General features: G+C 37.0%; 1 protein-coding gene across 9 annotated transcripts in view; it reads right to left on the reverse strand.

Annotated features, from left to right (window-relative positions):
• Positions 1-14,809, reverse strand: part of myb (v-myb avian myeloblastosis viral oncogene homolog) — a 35,812-nt gene that overhangs the window by 11,739 nt on the left and 9,264 nt on the right. For 6 of the 9 annotated variants that reach the window (XM_069887265.1, XM_069887266.1, XM_069887264.1 and 3 more), the window contains 10 exons: positions 14,510-14,602; positions 13,463-13,683; positions 11,829-12,057; positions 11,356-11,436; positions 10,937-11,041; positions 9,369-9,623; positions 8,081-8,443; positions 6,385-6,521; positions 5,692-5,806; positions 5,473-5,592 (listed from right to left, as the gene is read on the reverse strand). In XM_069887265.1, coding sequence (XP_069743366.1) covers positions 5,473-5,592; positions 5,692-5,806; positions 6,385-6,521; positions 8,081-8,443; positions 9,369-9,623; positions 10,937-11,041; positions 11,356-11,436; positions 11,829-12,057; positions 13,463-13,683; positions 14,510-14,602 — 1,719 coding nt within the window. Of the gene's footprint in view, positions 1-5,472; positions 5,593-5,691; positions 5,807-6,384; positions 6,522-7,461; positions 7,595-8,080; positions 8,444-9,368; positions 9,624-10,936; positions 11,042-11,355; positions 11,437-11,828; positions 12,058-13,462; positions 13,684-14,509; positions 14,603-14,809 lie in introns of those variants that run through there. The other 3 variants (XM_069887268.1, XM_069887269.1, XR_011340686.1) reach the window with 2 other exon arrangements.

Here is a 14,809-nt window from a genome sequence, read left to right on the forward strand (position 1 = left end):
TTGCAAAATAAAGAGCTTTCTCCAAATCCAAGTTGTATGTGCTATCAATGGTACAGATCAACATCTTATCACATGAATAGAATCAACAAAAATCCTAACAAACTTGAAGTCAAACTTTAATTTTTATTAAAAGAAAGCAAAATGTTGGAGAAGCTAGACATCTGAAATAAAAATAACACAATGACCTTTCATCATACATTTACTGCTCCCCTTGATTGTAAAATAATTGTGAGAATTCAAAGTATTCACAAGTATAAATCTTACATCTTTTCCAAATGAAGTACTAGTATAGAAACCACACATGTATAAAGTATGCAAGCTGAAAACAAAAAAAACAAAGTAGAAATGAGTTTGAGTTACATTACTGTACAAATGCTTGTAGCGAGTAGGGCAGTGAATAAAGCACAACAGAAGTTGTCTGTGAGCTGAACCAACAGAATTGTTTTATGGAACCTTCACAGCAGTTTAAATAATTACAGTTAGCCTGCTCTCATAATCTCCCGATCTTTGAAGTCATGCGTTTCTCACCAGCCACCAGGACCTCCTGATCCTTCGGAGGCCCACAACTATGGATGCCGGTTCAATAATGGAATGGTGTGGTTCGCCACATAACACCCCCCCCCCCCCACAACAGAACCGGAGTTCGGAGGTGACGAATGAGCCGTTGGACGCCCCTTGTGCCGGGGGAATGCCACCCGTACTGGCTGATTTAGGTCCATATGTGGTGGCTTAAGGTGATATACCAAAACCATTTCTTGCCTGACGTTAATGCCTTTAACAAACGTGGAGCTGCCATTTCGTAACACCTTGAAAGGACCTGCATATGACCATTGCAAAGGCGTCCAATGCGTATTCCTGCACATGAATACATAAGGCAGTCCCTGAGTTCAGGTGGAATGTATGAAATCATAGACCCATGCCGGGTGACCAGAATAGGCGCTAGTGTATCCACCTTCTCCTTTAAGTGTGTGAGAAATGAAGTGGGAGATTCCTGCTGCCCACATACTGCCAGAATTAAATCCTCTGGGACCATAAGGGGGGCTCAGTAAACCAATGCTGCAGTGCAGTACAGATATCTTAAAGTATCCAAGGCAGTTCATCTATCCAATCTGGTCCCTTAAGATGTCCCATGAGAGCCGTTTTCATATGACAGTGAAAAAGTTCCACTAAGCCATTGGACTGGGGATGATAGGCTGCCAATCGATGCAGTTGCATGCTCAGCAACTGTATGATTATGGACCACAACCCGGACGTAAAGTGAACTCCTCTGCCAGAGGAGATATGCATGGATAGTCCAAAATGCGTTATCCAATTGGCGATGAAGACTCTTGCACAAGCTGAGGCAGAGGTGTCGGAGAGTGGGACATCCTCTGACCATCTTGTGAACCTGCCTACTATTGTGAAGAGATGAATAGCGCCCTTGGACGGGGGGAGGGGGGGCTGTTTACAGGCCAACGATATCCATGTGGATGATATCAAACATGCACTGCATGGGTGCAAAAAACTGTAGTGGGGCTTTGGTGTGGTGCTGAACTTTTAAGGTCAGGCACTGGATGCATATCCTTGCCCAGGCACTGACTTGCTTGCTCAGGCTGTGTCACATGAATTTGCCCATCTTCTTCTGTCCTAATCGAAGGGTGAGCCAAACTGTGTATGGGATCAAACACCCGACATCGCCACACAGTAGGTACAATGAGCTTTGGTTGGCCGGTGTATATGTCACAAAGTAGCTAGGCATTTGCTTGACCAAAACGCATGTTCTCCAATTTCAGTCCTGATATGGCAGTGCGATACGTGGCCATCTCTTCATCTTCCTGCTGAGGTGCTGTCAAAGTCTTGTAGTCCATACCGGGAGCAGGCGAATGGAGGGAAGCGATGGTGGTGTAGAATAGCGTGTCAATGACTAGATTGTTCTTCCCGGGGATGTTTTATTGTAGTCATAAACTGTAAAATGTAGGAGAGTTGACATTGTCGTGTGGACCACAACAGATCTGACATATTGGCAAAGGCAAAACTCAACAGCTTGAGATCCATGTAGACCGTGAACACTCTGTCCTCTAGAAATAACAAAAATGCCGTATGGCTAAGCAGAGGGCAAGGAGCTCCCTGTCAAAAGCTCTGTACCTTTGCTCTGATGGTCTCAATTGATAACTAAAGAAAGCTAGGGGTTTCCAGATGCCGCTGATGAGCTGCTCCAGGACCCTGCCTACTGCAGTGCCTGACGCATCCACCATCAGAGCTATTGGCACATCAGCCCTTAGGTGCACGAGCATAGTGGCTCTCTCTAGCGCTCCCTTGGCAGTCCCGAATGCGGCCGTGGCCTCGTCATTCGATTTCAGTTCCTTGGGATGTCCAGACAAGAGTTTGAAAAGTGGCTGCATAACTGTGACTGCAGCTGGCACGAAACGATGGTTTAAGTTAATCATTCCAAAAAAATTCTTGCAGGCCTTTAATGGTAGAAGATTCTGGAAATGTGCAAATGCCTTTCACCTTGGAAGGTAGTGGGACCGCTTTGTGCTGACTGATGCGGTGGCCAAGGAAATTGATTGATGTGAGGCCAAACAGGTATTTGGCCAGGTTGATCACTAACTCATGGTCATCTAGCCGCTGACATAGTTGACAGAGATGGGCCCGGTACTGCTGCTGTGAGTGCCTGGTGATAAGAATGTTGTCCAAATAAAGGAATACGAAATCCAGGCCCCAAGTAACTGTGTCCATTAGGAGTTGAAATGTCTGGGCTGCGCTTTTTAAAGCATACAGAGTAATTCAAGTAGCTCAAATGGGTAATCAAGGCAGTCTTAGGAATGTCTTCCAGGTGAACTGGGATCTGATGGTACCCGTGCACCAGGTCAATTTTGGAGAAAATCTTAGCGCCGTAAAGGATCGTAGAGAAATCCTGTATATGGGGAACCAGGTAGTGATTTGCCGCAGTGATGTCATTCAGACACCGATAGACCCCACAAGGTCTCCACTTTCCAGAAGCCTTAGGTACCATATGCAGCAGAGATGCCCAAGGGCTGTTGGAGCGGCGAACAATCCCCATTTCCTCCATGTGTTGGAATCTGTCTTTAGCCAACCGCATTTTATCCAGAAGTATCCTGCAAGCTTGAGTATGCAGGGGACATCCATGAGTCAGAAGGTGGTCCTGTACTCTATGTTTCAGCGATCAAGAACTGCGGAGTAATAATGCTGGGGAATTCTACAAGGATTCTGGTATATTCATTGTCTGAGAGCATCACCGAGTCGAGGTGAGTTGTGGGCAACACCGCGGGGTGCAAGGTGAGGGACTCGAAAGTCTTCGAATTAACTAGGCAGCGACCTTTGAAATCTACTAGAAGAGAGTGTGCTTTCAAAAACTCAGCTCCCAGGAATGGTTGTGATACATCAGCAATTGTGAAGTACCAGCTGAATCGTGACGAGCCAAAATTGAGTGGAACCTTTATGTTTAGATGCTACTGTTGTTGGTGGCTGTGAGAGAGCCCTTCTTTCCTGAGCGTCTGTCTGGGCTGGAGGATAAAAACACACTAACCTCTGCTTCAGTATCAACCAAGAACCAATGCCTAAGTGTTGGTCCCAGAGAAAAAGGAGGTTGTTCTTGTGGCCGGCCTTGGCGTTTCAAAGATGTATGCAGGGGGATGGCAGTGGCAGGCTACAGCTCCCCATCTCTGATGGGTAATAGCACCACTGCTCTCTGTCTGCTGACATAACACCACTATCCAGAGTGGGCAGATTTTATGCCCTTTGCCAAGGAACTGCTACATGGCCACCAAACGTCTATCATGCCGCTTAGCGTGCCACAACTCATCAGCACAGTCTGCAAAGCGACAAGGGTCATTAAAGTCTTCGTCTCCAAGCAGCAAATGGCTGTCTTCTGGTATATGCTCATGAAAAAGTTGCTCGAAAATCAGACAGGGCTAGTATCCGTTCATGAGCACCAACATCTTGTTCATTAATTTGGAAGGAGTGTAGTCACCCAGGCCGTCCATATGGAGAAGTCGTGCATCAGGAAAGGCCGAAAATACATATGAGCAGGACTTTGATGGGTTCATACCATTGTTGGCTGGAAGCTGGTAAGAAATTGACAATATGCCCCGATAAAGGTCCAGCGATGCAACGACATAGTAGTACTTCGTTGTATCAATGGTAATCTGGCGTAGATGGAACTGGGCTTTGACCTGCTTTAACCAGACTTGTGGCTGCTTGGTCCAAAATACTGGAAGTATGAGCATAATGGTGAGGTCCAAAATGTCATTTGGACTATCGGGGTCATCAATGTAAAGAGTGATGCAGTGAATAAAACACAACAGAAGTTGTCTGTGAGCTGAACCAACAGAACTGTTTTATGGAACCTTCACAGCAGTTTAAGTAATTACAATTAGCATGCTATCACAATCACCCAACTTCTGAAGTCACGAGCCTCCTAGAGTTCTTTGTGCCCTCTGGCCACCAGGAACTCCTGATCCTGAAACTACGGACACAGGTTTGAAAATGGAGTGGAACAATTTTAAAGGGGCTGTTAACATTTTAAGTAAAGAGGTTGAGACTTGCATTAGTCAGAAAATTGATATGATGTTATCCACGTGAACTAGCAATACATATTGTAATATGCAGATATTGTAATATTCCAGTGTTTAATGAGAAGTTATGAGAGAGAGAAATCACATATTCATTAAATATCAATAATTTGAGTCTGGAAGTTTTTCCATGCCTTGCAAGACTTTCTGACCATACTTATTTCACATTAGGACCAAAGCTTTGCATTTGTACACATGTATAAATTATCACAATAACTGGAACACGAGTTCAGGGCGCAAAATGGCAAGAGCAACAAAGTTAAGGGGAGGGACTGTTGAAGTAAATACCAAAAGATTACCTTCAATTAATGGAAGTCTCAAATTCTATAGCACTAACATAAGCCCATTTCTGGCCTTCTACCTTACAAAAGAATTTGATGCACATAACATTGGGACCAGAATTTTACCCCATTTAATGTTAATATTTTTGTAAATTCTCTATCAATATTTCCAGAGGTGCAATGGTTAGAAATTCCTTCATGACACACAAAAAAAATACACCAAAGTATAAGTTCTAAATCGTTTCCTAAATCTTGCAAAAAGGGCCAATGGTGCACATGAATGACACTTATACCAAATAATAATTGTGAATTATTCATTCATAATTTTGGCTCAGATTTTGTCTCTACATTAGTAGATCCTGACTTGCTGGACACGTTATGTAGTTTAAATATAAGCAACAGTTCACACAGACAAAGCAAAACTGGCCCCATTAGCCCAAATGACCTGGCCTCACCTTACCACTATTATTCCATTTGTCCTATAACTTCAATCATCTTAAAATTCTAATCTTTCTGATGGGTCTCCACATTGAAATGTTAACTATTTTTCTCCCCACAAATGCTGCCGAACTGAATATTTCTAATATTTTCTGTTTTTAATTAAATAAAGAACTTACCTCTTGCTTAATTTTTTTTAAAAGTGGTTGGCCATTTTCATGGAAACTACTCATAATTTCAGATTCATCCGTCTCCTGTTTAATTACATCTTGTATATCTTCAGCAAGATGAGATGATGCCTAATAATGTTAGGAAATAAAACATGATCAAAACATTTCTGAAAATGGATTTCAAATGAATCTTTATGTAGTCAATAATTATAAAATTGACATTCTTACCAGGACTTTGAAGGATCCATACTTGATTTCTTGGGCTGCGAGAGCATTTTTAAAAGGTGTGGGTGTTCTAGGGGATCCTTCTAATATCGATCTTCTGATATTTGGAGTTCTGAAACTGTTTTATTAAGAAAAGTAAAATTACCAACTTTCATTAAAAAATTAACATATCCTTTTTAAACTTCCTTAAATCTATTAAGTTCTGTCAATGTGAACACACAGATTTACTGATCTTAAACCTGTAAATTGGCTATAATTCCTGAAAGGAAAAATAGTATGCAATACTTCACAAAACATTGATTAAGTACCCACCTTCAATCCACAAGTTATAAACATTCTAAAGATAAATGATAAAAGGATCTATCTGCTTCAATTTCAAAACAGAGGAATTAAAAGCTAAGTATCTCTATGTTCACGAGTTTTTTTAGGTTTCTCCTTTTGAAACATTTTTGATGTGCATTTTAACATTTTAAATGTTTCTTTTCCAGATATTTCTTCATAATTTAAAAAAATAAATATATAAAACACTCTTACAAAACATTATCAACAAAAGTTATGACAGAAAATCAGTTATCTCAACAATTTTCTATCAAAAATACTTAATATACTACATTTAGGGGAATTCTAAATGATGTTTTCTTTATTACATAATTAATGTTATGTAATAAATAATCAAAACTTAACAAGCATACTGACACATCATTTTCTTTTTGAGCCTTAGGTGTTTGGTCACGATGCAGAGGAGTTAAAACAACCTTTTGACTGCATACTGGTGTAGAAGTTAATGCAGGAGATTCCACTTCCAGCTGATCACTTGAAGATGTATTTATATACTGAAAGGAAAAACTCATCACAGTGATTTGAATGCAACCAAAAACATATAAAGCATTATCAACACAGGCCATGGTATCAAAGAACCCGTAACATAGGATTCTCAATTGTGTACGATATAATTAAAATTACTGTTGGATGCAATCTCATGCAACATAAAGTAACATAAAAGGATGAAAAGTTCTGTTTCCAGTAACATTATCATAACTTTAAAGGATTTTTATAAAAGCTTAAAGAAGTAAAGAATATATTGGAAGAAGGGTAGAATGTAGTTATTTAATAAAATATTTGGAAAACAATGGCCCAGAAATCAGTGGACCAGTCAGTACCAGCTACTATACTTATGGTAGCACTGTACCATTGAAACCTCTACTGTTTATTGTAACAATTATTTTGGATATTATGAGCTGCAAAATGCTGAATATACAAAGACCTAATTAAAATTTAAACAATTTTTCCCAATCTTTGAAAATCCAATCCCGCTCATGGATTAGATTCCCTAAATGCATTTCACAACTCAGTTGGTAGGAGTCCTGCCTGTGTCAGAAGATAGTAGGTTCATGACTCACTATGAAGTCGAGTACAACAATTTAACTTGACAATTTAGTTGACTATTGAGAAAGTACATCTTTGCTTCTTGATAAATGAACTATTAAACCAAAGTCCCACCTGCTTGCTCAGGTGGATATAAAGGTTCACTGCACCCTTTTCTTAAGATGAGCAGGATAGTATTCAATAGTATCTGCCTAAGATGTGAGAGTTTGATGTGTACAAATTGTCTTCTAAGCTTCCTTCAATCTACTTCCAAGTTACTTCAGCAGCATGAAACACTGGAGTGGCTCAATGTTCTAAAAGATGCTATGGAATTATATTTTACCCTTTTGTTCAAGATGTTTTCTACATCCACAGATTATCCAATATACCTGCCCTCTTCAGGCATACCTGCACCAAGCATACTTTGAATCCCAATGAAGGTCCAGGAGAAAGAATCCAGTATGTCCAAAGTCCTCACATCCTCTTACTTTATTGGTCATATTTAGGCAGGTGTAAGGTGTGCCTCAGAGCTTCTGTCTGACTAAACAGAAACTGTGATGGTAAGCTGACTGATCCAGCTTGCTTCAGATATGATTTTTATAAACTTATCAATAAACATTAAAAATTAGAATATGTCATCTATAAAGATGCAAATTAAGTGTACCAAGGGTTGTATTGCCATTATAATTTCAAAAAAACTTTATATGGAAAACAAAAAGATTCTTGTCCTAGTTACAGGAAACACAACTTTTTGTCAAAATTTAACATGAAGCAGAAAAGAAAAGCTAAGCATATTCTAGAAAACTCAGTGAATAAATTTGGTAATTAAGTGCAAAACTGAAAGCATAATTAATTGGCACTGTACTGATCTGAGAGGAGTGGTCAGTAGTGAGTAGGTTAAAAATACAGTCAAATCAGTAATTACAAAAATGATTAGTCATTTGTTCCACAGAATTAGTTTCTAAATTGTTAACCATTTCATGTCTGTTGCAATATTAGTAAGATCTGTTGATTATAGTTCATCTACCTGTGAGGGAGAGAAGGGCAGATCTTTGACAAGGGCACACTTAGGAGTAGAGCATCTGAAGTCAGCTAATGTGCAGCATTTGCTATCACCATTAAATGAATGGTTATGATGGCCTCCCTTTTTACGGTGAAGGATTGTTGGTGGAGTGTAGAACTTTGAAGGAGAGAATGGGATGAGCGAATCAGGAGAGCTCTGACAAGCCATGCTTTTGGTTAGGCTTGTGCTGGCATATCCTTTGCACTGCCAAACGCTGCTCTCTTTGTGCTGAAACACTGTGATTTTTGCCGTTACATTTTTGCTAGGTGTGCTGTCTTCCCCTTCAAGGAAATCGAGACATCTGAGATCACCCCATGTAGATGGATCCTGAAACAATTTTGGAGGCACGAGTCTAAAAATGGCGAATAGTGCCACCTGTGTAACTAACTGCTAAATGCTATAGCTTTAAAAGTTGTAATAACATTTGCTGGGAAATATTCCTTCATCAACAACTTGTACTTTAAGCTTTTAAAAGACATTTAAAATTATATTTCGTTTCTAGATTTTAATAAGATCAATATGCACTGAATTCCATATATATATATGTTTCTTCTTAATCAGTTTAGTTTTTGCTAATCTTACCTGTTTTTAATGAATTCACTAGAATTCAGCACAAATTATTTTTAGGGAAAAAAATTCTAGAATTTTTAATTTAATTTTTATACCACATGGAAGACAGTCCTTCCAGCACATGAAACCTGTGCCGCCAAATTGCCAATTAATCTACCAACTCTGTTCACTTTGTACATGGGAGAAAGCCCACATAGGTCACGGGGACAACATACAAACTCAGTACTGGATTCAAACCAGGGCTGTTGACGCTGTTAAAGTGTTGCACTAATCACTTCACTGACCATGTCACCCATGGTTTTAACAGCATAACTTAATTCAGGATGCAGGACTTTTTACTTTGGCAGAATAGGAAACTAAGCAATATGCCTCCTTTCAAGTGATCTTCCTTTCCAGAGGTTAACAAATAGCTAATATGATAATTTTTTTAAATGTCAATTATTTGTGCAGATTTCAATCTAGCATTCAACTTCTATATTAAAATTAGTTCAAATTTCACATCTTACAGTTAAATATGAACTAATATTACTGTAATGATCGATCTTAATTTTTGACCAATCAATTCATCGTCCATAATTCCATATTCAACCTTTCAAGAGCGAACTAAACTTAACAGATGTACAAAAAACAAGAATCATAAATATCCTTCAGTAATTAACCCCCAACTGATAAAATCACTCACTGAGTCTAAAAGTTGAAGTGCTTCTGTATAATCTGAATGTGGAACACTTCTCAAGGGTGAGAGTATTCCATTAGAATGAATCCTGCATCTTGCTGTTGATGCACTTTCTTCTGGCAAGGAACCAAGATCCATGTGAGGTGGATGACCAGGTTGTCGATGTTCCCCGAGGTAAGTAATAGCCAGACTCCTGTTATGAACTCCTGCATTATCAATTATTACAGTACCGTTCCAGCTAGAGTTCTCAGCAGCTTGATTCTGCAAAAAATGAAGTAAAGGAAGTTACTGAATTAGTTTCTAAATTGCTGTGACTAAATTAGATATAAACTGAAGCATTTCAGCAATTGCAACATTTTTGTAAATTACCATATATGCCGCATTTAAAACCTCATGTAAAGAACTATACAAGATGTTGCTATGCTAGCTAAATCAGAACTCATCTTTTTCTTCCCTCAACAAGGAAAATGCAGATAATAAAACATTCCAACTTATGTTTAAATGTCCTCATTATTTTTAAAAAATAATGAATAATCATCAGGGCTTCGATCTAATCAGGGATAAAATTGGACTATGTAGTTTGTAAAGTTGTGTGTTTTTCTTTTGTACTAGTTAAAATTCTAGTGCAGGCCATTTTAGAATGTTGAGTTAGAGTTGCTTTTGTTGCAGTAAATTACTGCAGCTAATCCTTTTTGATGCTACAGCTCACACCAACGCAACACAGAGGTGTACAAATCAAAATTATCAGAAAATAGAGGAAAAATTAGAGATAAGCTTAATATGTAGTCAGGTAATGGAAGAAATGACAAACATTTAAAATAAATCAGTTTTACATAGTTTCTAGATGTAACCCATTAGTACAGTTATGCATAGTATCATGCAGGTTATTTTTCATGCAAACCCACTGCCTTGACAATCCTCATCAAAATACAAGCAGGCTGACCATTTATTTACATAGTTTTATCTGGCTTTTACCACTAACATTAAAACCAAAACTATCACTGTTCCTTTTACAACTGAAATACCGCTCATACATTCTGGAACCAATCAAAAAGTCAAATTTTATGTCATGCACATTATTTGCTAATAATTTAAAAAGAGATTAATTTACCAGTCACGTGTAATGTACTCAATGTGTAAATAATCAAATATACAATTTAAAAACATTGATGTCAACACCAAACATGCAATTTTAAAAAAAAATGAATACAAGTGATGAAATGCAATGCAAAAAAGAGCAAAGCCTTTGAAAGCAAAAGATAGATTTGGAAGTTGGCTCTAGATTAACTTTTTCAACAGCTTAAAATTGGTAGGCATGATACTGAAGAAATAGATTTCAATACATTAGCAAAATATACATTTCTTGGTTTTGGAACATTTAAGACCTTTGGAAAATAATTAGACATAATTAACAAATAAATTATCTTCTATTATTTTACAATGGCTTTGCAGAGATTCAGCTTTAACTTTAAGGATTTGAAGTTAATATAGAGCCTTTCAAAGACAGAGGAAAAGAAAGAGCACTGGGGTGAAGCTGCTAGCCCTTAATCCAAGCCGCACAGTGACATTCTTACTGGTAATGCCTGCTGCCCTCTCAGTTCATTTTCAGTCGACATTAGTAGCAACTCTAATTCCTTTATTCTTTTCTCTTTTTCTGGATCTTCATCATTATAGTGTCTCTGAAATTAAGAGTTGAGGGAAAAGAAAGAAGCGATCAAAGGGTATGATTTTAAATATGACGTTACACTGATTAAGACATCAGCTACTACACCTGAAGCCAAAGCAACCACAAAGGGTCAAACCAACTTATCCTTGAGGACAAATGGCAAACGTTTGCTGCTAAAATAGAGAGGATAAGTATCTTTTAAAGTAATCCTTTTGGTCATGTAGTGTATTTCTCAAAATACTTATACTGAATTTGAAATTAATCCAAAAGCAGTTATCTTAATAACTCAAATTAAAATAATCATTTGGGAAAAAAATGTCAACTTACTTGGATAGCTGCAGTAGCTGGTTGGGGAACATTGGCCATATTCACGTGGAGAGAAACTGGGTAAGGCATCTGATTGGAAATCTGAGAGGAAAAAAAACATGGCCAAATCAAGCCAGTAAGCCCTAGAGCTATTGCTCTTTATTTGTATTGCTTTTATATTTATTATATTGTGGAGAATATGAAATAATTTCAACAATTAAACCAATCGCAACCATCAATATTTTTAAAGAAAACAGCCTAATGGTAACATTCAACTCTTTGCAATCAAATACCATGAATCTTACCTTTTATATTAAAGATAGGAAGCATTTTAAATACAGCAATTGAAATTATAATGTAATTAGAAATACTTGACTACAAAGCCTATTTCCAAATGAATCACTGAACGACTTTAATTCTGTTTAAACATTCAAATATAGCATAGCACAGTTATAATTGGCAAAGTTATTGAAATGCACAGTAAGAAATCTTACCTCTTGTGTGTCCGGAAGATGAAAGTATGTATAGTCACCATTGACTTGGGGTTGGGTAGTTGATAACTGGGTAGACAGACGAGTATTAGGAAACCCCAAAATAAGGTTATTTTTTTGAAAATTTGTAACTGGCTGCTGACTGGTTTTAGAAGCCTCCTGCAGATAGCCCTCTTGCTCTACTTTACGACGCATTGTAGAATTCCAATGGTTCTTGATAGCATTATCAGTCCTACATACACAGATAATTGGAAAATAGACATAAATCAACAAATTATCCAAAAACTAGAGAAAATAAAAGCTAATCCTGAATCTGGCCTTAGGCTGCATTACTGTAGACAAACAAACATTTGGAAAAATAGGTAAATCCCCTTTAAATAGCAGCAACTAGATCATGAAATTTCAAACGAAAACATACAGCACAATAATTAATTGGGGTTATCTTGCCATGAGATGTTAAAAATGAATTATCTTTTGCCTAGGCGTATTTTTTTTTTTAATTTTTTTATAAATTCAGAGCCCAAAAGCCTGTTTCCCTGACATGCACTTAGTGATTCTATACAAGTTACAGCTTTATATTACTGTCAATGGGGATGGACACATAATTGAAATGAGCTCATGTGCAAAAGGTCATGAAAGAAAACATGTCAGCTCTTTGAACCTAATTGAAGGGTTGTACTCAAGGAATATGTTGCAGCAAAATTATTTGGAATCTGAAATACAGATCTTAATGGTCCATACTCTTATATCAAAATATCAAAAGTCAAACCAGTGCCTACATTTCTAAATCCAGAAAATTATAAAATAAATATTTGCAAAGGCATGACCTCAGTTATCACTCACTGGAATTTGTCAGTAAAATTCAATCCTTATTTATATATTCATCAATATGAAGATATGAAAACCATAGCAAATAATAACTATGAATTTCACAAAATAATGAAGCCAATATTTACAGTGAGCGAAGGTGATTTTAGGATGTTTGGTGTTTGAGAAATGTGCGAGAATGAGTTTCCTTTGCAGTCTAACTAATTTAGTCAAAGCCTGTGAGGAACAATTTGACTGTTTCTCAGCTATATCAGCATGACTAACAGGCTAGTTGGGTATCTTCAGGCAGTAGCTGAGGGAAAAGCGGGATGTAGGAATAAAATAGAAAGGTGTCTCCTGCAAAATCTTTAAAAAGTTATTCTGATACCATTGTGCGTTCTCAGTTTTCTTCCTTTTCTGTAATATTTTATACTCACATTAAATTTCATCTACTATTCTGTCTACTGAAATATTTATTTCACCCAATTGCAACTCTCAATTTTGTCTTCATCCATTTACCTCTTAGGTTAAAACAAATTAAAGCATGTTGCAACTTCTGGATTAATTTTACTGTTGCAAATGAAATGAAAATATTTCAAATATTAATCTCCCAGCATTCTACTGAATATTCCCTTCAACATTCATTCTGACAACTTTTCCCCTGATCAAATTGTGTATCTCAGTTTCTGTAATGTTCTAAAGATCCCATTATAACAGCCTTGATCCTACTATTCTAAAAGTTACCACAAAATTTACTTTTCGTTGGTATTAGATTTTAGGTCATTATTTTCATTAGATTTGCCTTCAACATTTAGTTATTCAACACTTACCTTCCAGGAAGTAGCTTTGCTATTTCTGCCCATCTATTTCCAAGTCTTTTATGTGCTTGATATATAACTCGGTCTTCTTCCTCAGTCCAGGAAGTTTTTTTCACTTCAGGATTCAGATGATTGTGCCACCGCTCTCGACATTGTTTTCCTATTCTCCCTTTTAGGTGCTTTGCGATAATAGACCAGCGTTTTGGACCATATTTCTGCACAAGTTCTATTACCTAAATTAAAATGTTCAGTTTTGAAAAGGGAATAATCAAGTTATGCAAATTTGAAAATTGTTCTGAATTCTGGAATTGTCCCTTATGATAATAATTTAGTAAATTAATACATTTTAAGCAATACCAACATTGTTCATGCTTTACTAGTTTGTCTTCGAAGTAGATACTGTACATCAAAATCAATGAATGAATAACAGAAAAATAGTATCACAATATACAAAAGTTTATTCCAATAGTAATAAAAAGCTTTAATATGCAACATTAAGCATCCATTTTGAATAGCTCTGGGTTGCATCTAACTATATTTGGAAATAGACCCAGGAGACCTTTTAACTAATGAACAGCATCCTGTATTACAGACAAGAACAGAAGCACAGAATTTTACCTGGAAATTTTGAAGATTTAATTAATATTTTACATTTACTATTTAACTTAACATTACATTTAGTTTATTTTCCAGTTGTAGTGGGAAACGATCCAGCTGGTAGTGGCATTTGCACAGTTATTTAGAAAACATCCAAGAATGGCTGTACTTCAGGGGCTAGTCAGGTCTTTGCAATTCTTTCAAGTATAATTACAGGTAGTTTTAGTTAATGGGTCTAATTCTATGAGAAACAACTTCTTAAACTCAGAATTTGAGTGGGAAAACTGCACGTCTTAAGATTTAATTAAGTTTTGCATTCCTCTCAAGAATGAGATTATTTGTCATTTTTCTCAATATGACGAGCAAGCATCTGGTCACTTCTGGATTCTTTGAGTAAAGTGAGTAAAAGCATAAAAATTAATGTATTTCTATGGGCTAAACATTGTTATAAAATAACCCTACCCTTTGATCTTCCTCTTTCGTCCATGGACCTTTAATGAGTTCTGGATTTAGAACTTTTTGCCATCGGTGTTGGCACTGCACATCAGTCCGGTTCTAAATTTGTAAAGGAATACAGGAAATAATTCTAATATTTTAAACTTTTCAAGAGAAAGCACAAAACTTTGTGGCTTTAATTCAAGACAATAATTGGCAGACAAGTTTCATTTCTACATTTCACTTTTGAACATGTAAATGTGAAAGACAATAAAAAAAAGAATTTAGAGTCCAGGTACCTCATACCTCAAAGGTTTTTAGAACTTT

The sequence above is a fragment of the Narcine bancroftii genome, chromosome 6, assembly GCF_036971445.1.
Source record: "Narcine bancroftii isolate sNarBan1 chromosome 6, sNarBan1.hap1, whole genome shotgun sequence".
Lineage (NCBI taxonomy): Eukaryota > Metazoa > Chordata > Chondrichthyes > Torpediniformes > Narcinidae > Narcine > Narcine bancroftii.